Source organism: Uloborus diversus, chromosome 2 (assembly GCF_026930045.1).
Source record: "Uloborus diversus isolate 005 chromosome 2, Udiv.v.3.1, whole genome shotgun sequence".
In the NCBI taxonomy this organism is placed as follows: domain Eukaryota; kingdom Metazoa; phylum Arthropoda; class Arachnida; order Araneae; family Uloboridae; genus Uloborus; species Uloborus diversus.
In genome coordinates this window covers 146,435,282-146,444,470 of record NC_072732.1, presented here as the reverse complement: position 1 = coordinate 146,444,470, position 9,189 = coordinate 146,435,282, and the positions used below count along the sequence as shown (strand labels likewise).

At 33.1% G+C, this 9,189-nt stretch overlaps 1 protein-coding gene across 1 annotated transcript in view; it reads left to right on the top strand.

Annotated features, from left to right (window-relative positions):
• Positions 1 to 7,356: 7,356 nt before the first annotated feature.
• Positions 7,357 to 9,189, top strand: part of LOC129216587 (annulin-like) — a 43,824-nt gene continuing 41,991 nt past the window's right edge. Inside the window, exon 1 of the mRNA XM_054850802.1 lies at positions 7,357 to 7,492. Coding sequence (XP_054706777.1) covers positions 7,357 to 7,492 — 136 coding nt within the window. The remainder of the gene's footprint in view (positions 7,493 to 9,189) is intronic.

Here is a 9,189-nt window from a genome sequence, read left to right as displayed (position 1 = left end):
GTCATTTCCCCATTATTCGCTATTTTAATGTGATTCAATATTTATTCTCTAAATATCACCAACAATGGCCAAATTGAAACCAAAAAAAAACTCCGCCAAATTTGTCGCCAAGTTGGCGACAAAACTTGGCGACCGAAAGACTGGCGATATATCGCCAAGTGTCCGACAAATTATAACGCCACTTGAGTTTACATCGAAATTAACAATGATTTCCCCCCAAAAAGGTGCAAAAGACCCCCTTAGGAACATCCGAAAGCAACCAAAAGGGGAGGTGCACAACTAGACCCCACTACGAGTCTATGTACCAAATTTCAACTTTCTAGGACATACCATTTTTGAGTTATGCGAGATACATACGCACATACGCACATACACACATACGCACATACATACAGACGTCACGAGAAAAGTCGTTGTAATTACCTCGGTGATGGTCAAAATGGATATTTCGCGTGTCTATACATTCTTAGGCACTTTTCCGTATGTGGTCGAATCGAAAAAAAAACTCAACATTCATTTGGGGGTGAGCAAAATGGAAATTAAGGGCGATTTTTGAGTGAAAATTTTTTCGCGAATACAATACTTCCTTTTTTGTAAAAGGAAGTAAAAAGGGAATTAAATATTTTGCACTGTGAATGGCAACATTGAATGGCATTTCTTCATTTGTGATGTCATCAGCTGAAGCCATAAACAATAAAAGCGCTCCGATTTAAGAAATTTTTTAATAATATTAAACGTAATCAAATTTATCAAAAATGGTCAGATCCTATGTTTTTAAGCATTATCTTTCAGAAAAAAAAAATACTTCTATAATTTTGGAAACGACCACATTGGGTTATTGACAAGGTCGTCAAATTTTGTGAATAGTTTTATTTTGGTAACCCAGTTGCTTTTTAATAACCGTAAGCAAATAAATATGTGTCGCTAATCTTTATTTAGAAAAACATCTCTCGCGCAGATATTGGTGTAGAAAATTTAACACCAATAGATAAAGATCACGAATTTCCCAAGGATCGAAAACTTCCCATAGCGAGGAATATTTGGAGCGGTTTCGAATTTTTTCGCCGAAGTAGTTTTTTTTTTTTTTTTTTGACAGTTTGGCATCTTTCACGTTATTATCATTTTCCTCATTTAAAAATTTTCATATAACGAAAATCACAAAAAAAAAGAAAAAAAAAACCGACTTAAAATTGCTCTAAAAAGTAAAAATAATTTTAATCTTGAAACACCATCGATAATACTTATAAACATAACTTTTGAAGTTGTCGCAAAAACAAAAAGTAAAATCCAGTGTAACCATTCTTGGTTCATATTTTTTTTTCAGAAAATCATCCAAAGTTAGGAATGAAACATTTATATCGTTACTCACATATGCTGTTATCAATGCATAATGTAGTGAAGGGAACTATGCCTAGTTAAATTTATAGTTAAGTCATGGCTGTGAATGATTTTCTCTATCTTTTTTGCGCCAACTTCAAAAATTATGTTTAAAAGTATTATCGATGGTGTTTCAAGAATAAAATTATTTATCACTTTTTAGAACAATTTTAATGTGGTTTTTGTTTTTTTTTTTTTTTTTCAAAAATTTTTTATTTTATCCTTTTTAGTGTAAATGTACTTCAGAAATAGTAAGAAGCTACCGTCACGAAACTTCACCTTATTTTTTTCATAAAAACGCTCCATGCTAAAAAAAAAAAAAAACTGAACATGCCTTGAACTTCAAGCGATTGGCACTAAAAATTTATATTTGTTCCTCTCTGGAATTCACTTGTGTGCTTATTTAATTATAACCATTTAAATATTACGTTATTCCTAAGTAACTAACATTTCACAGCATACAAATTGCTTGTGATGCGATTTCCTTACTTAAACTAGATCATCTGTTATTGGTATAGATGATAACGATTAAAAAAAAAATTATATATATATATATATATATATAGTTCAGAGAAACTTAACCCCCAGCCACTGTATAGGCCTTAACCTAACCTGGTAACATTGTGACCCCCACTATAAAGCAATGCACTGAAGAAACTTGATACTTGCTTCAGAGAAGCCTTCATTTAAAATTATCACCACAGTTACTATTAATCTTACTACTATTATATATGCGAAAGTTTGTCTGTATGGATGTATGGATGTATTGATGTTTGGATGTATGTCAAATCTTGAAGTAAGATTTTTGCACAAGATTGGCAAATAATACATGATTTGGCTGATTCATTTTCCATTTAAACGGAACTTTAATGTAATTAATGGTTTTTATTATTAATTATGCTGATTAAACACTTACTCATTATCCAATCAACCAGCAGATCGCCAAAATTTTTGCGGAAATATTTCCGTAGCTGATGCATTTGGCAGTTTTTTTCAATGTCGCTGTTTTTGAAGCCGAAGACTACGTTGTAATGTTTCTCAGTTTTCACCATGTAAACAAAATATCGCCAATCAAAGAATCTTTAAAAAACTTTTTTTACTGTGTTAAATAATCCAGCAACTAAATTAGGCATATCCATAAACAGCACAAAAACTTCCATTAATTTTTCCTTTTTGCACAATTTCAAACAATCGCCAAATTTTACTACTTATTTTGGAAACATTTTGGATGAAACTCTTTAGCGCCATTTTATGGTGACCAAAAGTATCTCAGCACCTGGCGATAATATCTTTGTAACGAAAATTAATAGATCGTTTTACAAAGTAAGGAAAGAAGGAGGGAGCATCATCGAAGGTATCCCAAAACGATTCCCGTAAATTCGGTAAAATCGCACCAAGAGCCCATATTGATTGAAATTTCCCAAAATAACTAAAGCATGTATAAGGGGATTACGAGCAACGTCAATAGCAATACAGAGAAGGTTTTAGACTCCATGTTAAAAAAAAGAGTATCAACAGATTAATCTTTTTAAACATGAGAAGAATAATTTCATGTTTTGGAAATTTGTATATGCTTAAATATAGTGCTTTCGTTTCTAAATCAATACTATTTTGTTCTTTATACTTATTGCTATTTTACTTTTATGGGTGAAGAGGAAGATAACTATTTCACTTGCGACTGTTGTCAATAGGCCTTATATTACAGCAAAATTTGAAGAGAAAGACAGTTAAAATTTACTGTCATCTTATCAATATGTGTCCTTTTTATACTTATTCTAGTATGTTATGATAATAGTTAACATGTGTCACTAAATAAAACTAGAATTTTGTAGAAACTTTTATTTTATTTTTTTTTATTTTCCCATAGCAATAACATGTCTGCCCGGTTTTACCCCATCAGTGGGGCAAAACCGGTTAAAATGACTTTTTTTTTACAAAAACATTAATAAAAATATAAAAAACGAAACAATTATTGTTTTGAAACTGTGGATGCATTAATAGATAACTAGTGCACACTTTTGCATAATTTTGTTCCTTTATGGTAAAAATTGATTTCTGGAAGCCTGCAAACCTTAGGATCCCGGTTTTACCTACTTTCTCCTACCTACGACCTTGAAATATTAAGTGGAATTATTTTTAGCTCCGATTGATTGCACAACTCGGAGCGATTCTTTTTCAATCGACTTAAAATGGAGGCGGTTATCAGTTCATACCGAATGTATGATCCTTTTTTGAATGGACTTAATAAAATCTTTCAATAGGAGAATTGAATGGATGGCTCAACTTAGGTCCCATTACTTTGACCATATTTGTTCTTTAGAAAAACAATTATGTGCAAAAAACGGTAAATTTCATGCTATTTCCCTATTAAATAATTAAATATAAAACCCACTGTTACACTGCGATTCAGATTGTTATTGAAAGCATTAAAACTTCGACCTTTAGTGAATGGTGCAGATTTTCGCTATTCAATTACGAATTATTATAGCTAGAGATAAAAGATACATCGAACATACATCGTATTGTACTATGTGTCAGAATTTAAATATAATTTTTTGAATTAGTAGTTTTTAAGGAATTCATTTTAAACACCAGCGCGTTAATTACTGGTCACTCTGTATAATGCACACCTATTTTAGGAAAAGTCCTAAGCTAAGCTTAGTTCAAGCATGGAACTAAAGCTCAAACAGTTATTACAGTTGAAGTAAACCTAACCTGTTATCATTGTAAAAGCCAGGCACAACCTAATCATAGCATGACAACGCTGCCAGGTTAGGTCTTCCATTAATTTGAAAATTAATTTTCGAATGAACGGAGCAACAGTTTTGCAATGCAAAGGATCCCTTTTAGAACCTATAGCTGTGCAAGTTGTAACAAGTTGTAACAAGTCACAAGTTGAAGTTGTAACAAGCAAGTTGTAACAACTTTTTCCCTAGTTAGTTTGGAAACTAGGGAAGAAGTTATCTTTCAAAGCGATTTTTTTTAATAGACTATGCGTATTTCTATCAACTTATTTTTGTCTTCACGTGGGAATGAGATTTCAATATTTTTCTAATTATAATGTCGTATTTGCTTAAATTTTATTTTCTACCGGAGGCGGGATTTCATTTTGTGATAATATTAAAACGTATTTTCATCTGTTTTTACTTTCTTCTATATCTTATATATAGAAGAAAGTATTGGATTCGTGCAAATTTTCGAATTTCGAATTTTGACGGATTCGAACGTTTTGAGGTCTGCTGAGTCCATTTCGACTATTTTTGGAAAATGTCTGTCCGTCTGTGTGTGTGTGTGTGTATGTGTGTGTGTGTATGTGTGTCACGTCTGTGTATGACCAGTTTTTTGTGGCCGCTCTACAGCAAAAACTACCGCATGAAATCGAACGAAACTTGGTACATATATGTGCCCCTATGTGAACTGCTGCCCATTGGTTTTTGGCGCGAATTCCTCCAAGGGGGGGGGGTGGAGCAATGGGACGTTTCTTGAGTTACGCGTGATTGCTATTCCTCAGGAAGTAACTGGCGGAATCAAAGAAAATTTGGTCCATATGTTGCCATTAACAGGAACAGGTGCTGATTCAATTTTGGTGTCAATAACTCAAACGGGGGTTGAGCTATAGAACGTTTTTTGTCGTCAATTGTGACTGCTGTATCTCAAGAAATAATGAACGGAATGAAAGAAAAATTTATCGGCAAGTAGCCCTAAGTAGGTATAAGAGCTGATTTTATTTTGGTGTCAACAGCTAAAAAGGGGGTAGCGCAATCGCCCGTTCTTTTTTTGCATTGTGAGTGCCCTTTCTCAAGAAGTAATGCTACGTTCTGGTTGAAATTTGGAATATATGTGAATCCATATGTAAACAGGCTTTGGTTCAATTTTGGCGCCAATCGCGCCAAGAGGTGCTGATTTATTTTTATTATCATTATTTTTTAGCGAATAAAAATAGTTTTATTAATGCAACAATAAGAAAGATAAATCGTAATAGATTGTCGTCTGCGTATTTCTCGTGATTTTAATTGTATGGAAATGATAGGAAATATTATCTCAATGATTTAAAATTTTTAACTGTTGCCATCTTATGTTTGTTAACAAATAAAATATTTGTAATTAATTCAAGCAAGGCTTTTAAGATAACTTTCAATTTTCGCTCTTTGCTCTGCTTTTGCAATAATTCAGACATTGGGATGGTCGTCAAGTTTTTGCATGCGTAATTTCGTTTTTGTTGGGAATATTGCTTCCTCGTCAAGCATGGGGAGGGATCAGAAAAAAAATATATATAGAAGAAAGTTTCGTGATGGCCACAACATACTAGTTTCCTTTTTGAGGATTTAAAATCATTGCGAACTAAATAAGATTGCGAAGCCATTTTCAGAGTGGAGAAAGTCAACCAGGAGGGATTAGAGCCACTTAGTAGTTATGCGTTTTTTTACATATTATTTTGACGTCTCACACAATCATTTGAAGTTAAAATAGGCGTTTTGGATGAGTTACCGAATTTTTGGAAATAATCGTACTGGAAAAATTGTTGCAAGGGCAAAAACATTTAGTGCTAAGAATATATTGTTACAATTGAAATCAAACGCACCACCTAGACTATAAATGTAATAACTTTAGACAGTGGTCACGAAAACGGCGAGTTTGGATCGTAAAGCTATTCGAGCGAACTGGTCGTCATCCCGTCAATTCTTGAGCTACAGCGAACAGGGGCTGGATACCCTAGTATTTTTCAAGTACTTAGAAATTACGACCCGAAGTTATTTATTAAACCCCACAAACACACCGGTACAGTAGTTTTTTCCCGACCAGTATCTGGAGAAATAAGTTTTTGTAGATATTTAAAAGAAAAAACTCATTTTGCGTACTATCCATAGAGATATGTTGGAATTAGACGGGCGGAGGTGGGGCGCACTTTTACGTACACTAGAAAATAAAAATACAAAGAAGTAAAAAATGAGAAACTTTCGGTTGCTGCATTTAACCTGCTACGACAGAACCGGTTCTCTAGTTCACAACTGAATTATATCTTCAAAATGCAGGAAAATGGTAGTTTCATGTACAATGTACATTCAAGCAACAGGTTTGAAGATTTGACAAATGTCACAGTGCTACTTGACATCAAGAAATTCTAAAAATGTGGTCATACTTTTGCAAAAGGAACTAGTATGTTTACAGATGTACGGGATATCGAAAACTGCAGTTTAAATTTAAGGGGGTCCGAGACTCAAAAATCGTCAAATTTTGCAATTTTTTTTTCATCGTGTAAAAAATTACTCCGTTTTTTTCTGCTTAAAAGGACGTTTGAATCTTGTTTTTATCTTAAACAGAACGAAAGATATAATTATTTTTGTTGCATGCACCTAACTAATGTGTACTTAACTTTAAAACTTTAAACGCGTTTTTCTCCATGATATAATTTTTAATCACCGATTTCTTGCATTCAAACTCTTATAAGTCAGGAACCGATAAAGATAAAGTAATGAAACTTGGAGCATATATTTTTCAAACAGTTAACTTTAAATTTTATTCGGCGAATTTGAAAAAAGTTTACTGCAAAAATTATGATTTTTTTTAAAGGTATCTTCGAATTTTTCGAAATTTTTCTTCAAATATTTTTTATTTAATCAATATTTTTAAAATTGCCGAATAAAAATAAATCTTAGATATTTGTGCGAAATTTATTTTAAAAAAAATTGAAAATTGATCAAGAATATTTTGAGTTATAACAATTTAAAGCAACCCCATTAAAAAAAACTAATTAAATTTAAATATTTTTTTTTCATCTTTATGTTATGATTTTGCTTATTAAATAAATGGTGAATCAGTGCAAAAAATTTCAAAACTCTAAAGTATATAATAAAAAAAAATTCAAAATGTGTCCCGGACCCCCCTTAAATTGCTTTTGCAGCACAAGTATTATCATATAAACTCTCAGGTCAGTTCCTGAAAGTGCCTTTCCGACTCTTCTACAGAATATTGTCCAATATGGGTGCCAATCAATCCAAGCTTGTAGCCTTCTTCGAAGAAACCACCGACCCACAGATGCCGCCGACAGTTTATCGAATTCCAAAATTTCTTGAATTGTGGCCTATGCCAAGGAACCCTGTTTCTGGAGCGGACAGTAAGTATTTACTGTTGGAATTTACTTTTAACTATGACTCCCTGATTTCATAACACCATGGAATACATAATTTTAACGCGCTTTGATGATTATAAGAGACATTTCCCTTTTCTGTAATCAAGTTAACAAATTTTAAAATCTTGGCACATTTTCAAGCTAATTTTTCAAAGTATTCTTCCTTCTAAAATTTCTGTAACCCTTTTAAGGTGAGGCTGTGCTCCTCACCTTTATTGAATACCACTGTCCCATGCCCATTGAATCTGTTTTAGTAATGGCTAGCGGTGCCCACACGGCTTTGCTCGTAGTAGAAAATTAAGAGATCATTTGGTTAGCTTGCATATTTACAAATAATTGATGATGAATTTCTCGCCAATTTGCTATGTTTATTTGCTCGCCCATGTTCAACGTTAAGATAATTTGCTCGGTAAAATGTTCTTAAAATTGGAATAGAAAAAGAATATGATAAGAACTAATTTTGTGCCACATTTCATGAAAATTGGCCGAACGGTCTAGGAGCTATACGTGTAACAGACATACCGAGATCCCGATATCCAGACATACAGACTTTCAGCTTTATTATTAGTCAAGATGACTGATATAGTACATGCTATGTTCAAATGAACGAAATATGGCTACAGGACATAAACACGAATCTTCTGCATTATCGGAGTGTAATTGTGAAGTAGAAGATTTTAGAGATAATGTAGCCGTATGAAATAATAATCAAATAGCTAGGATTTGATAAATTAAATGTTACTCTTAGGCGTACAAAGAAAAAAAATCATTTCTTTTCAATCTACTTTTGAAAATAAACTAAAACTGGTCAGCATAAAAATTCAATGAGCTACTCTTTCCTTCATAATTAGTCGACCTAACCTAAGGCATAGCCTCAACTCTTCATGACTTTTCAAAAACCGATATTTCACATGTAGAAACCGTGTACTTTCCAAAAGCAACCAAGGACGAATTTTGTTTAGTAAATATGATAATTCATACTCCATTCTAACTCATTAAAATACACATACTGATGTTGTTGAAGCAGATAAACTGCTGAGTATGACTTGCTGTAGCATGCTGGGTGCAAATGAATTTTATTGAAAAAAAAATTTAAAAACGTAAAATAAAATCTTTGTGCCTATTCATTTGCGCAATATAGAGTAAATTTTATTTCTATTTCGACTAATTTGTGTAAATCATAATTCATCCCAACAAATTAATTGGTGTCTTTCGCAGTGAGTAAAGTTTTGACAGTATTCGAGGTAGACCCACTCCTACAGTATAATGCAAAGGCGCACTACACAACAAAATTTTCCCTTCTAAAAGAGGGCGTACTGCTCATAAGGAGGGGCCAGCAATTCCGGATCAACCTGGTATGCAACCGCAAGTATGATGAGAGTACTGACGTTATCAGCTTCATTTTCTACCTGAAAGGTGAGTGGCTTTTCTCTCAGCAGTCACTACTTAAGATACAACTACCATCCTTATTCACCAGACTATTCGACTCTCGGTCAAACACCTGTACCTCAGATGGAGATCCCTTTTTTGATTGAAAACATCTTGATTGGCGGTTTGACAGACTGACTAAAGGGTCGATTTCGTCTGGTAAATACTGGCGTTTGTCTTCAAAAGCCATGATGTTCATCTACGAATAGTCATAATCGTTCTGTAATCTATTATTATATTATTATATTTTTTAA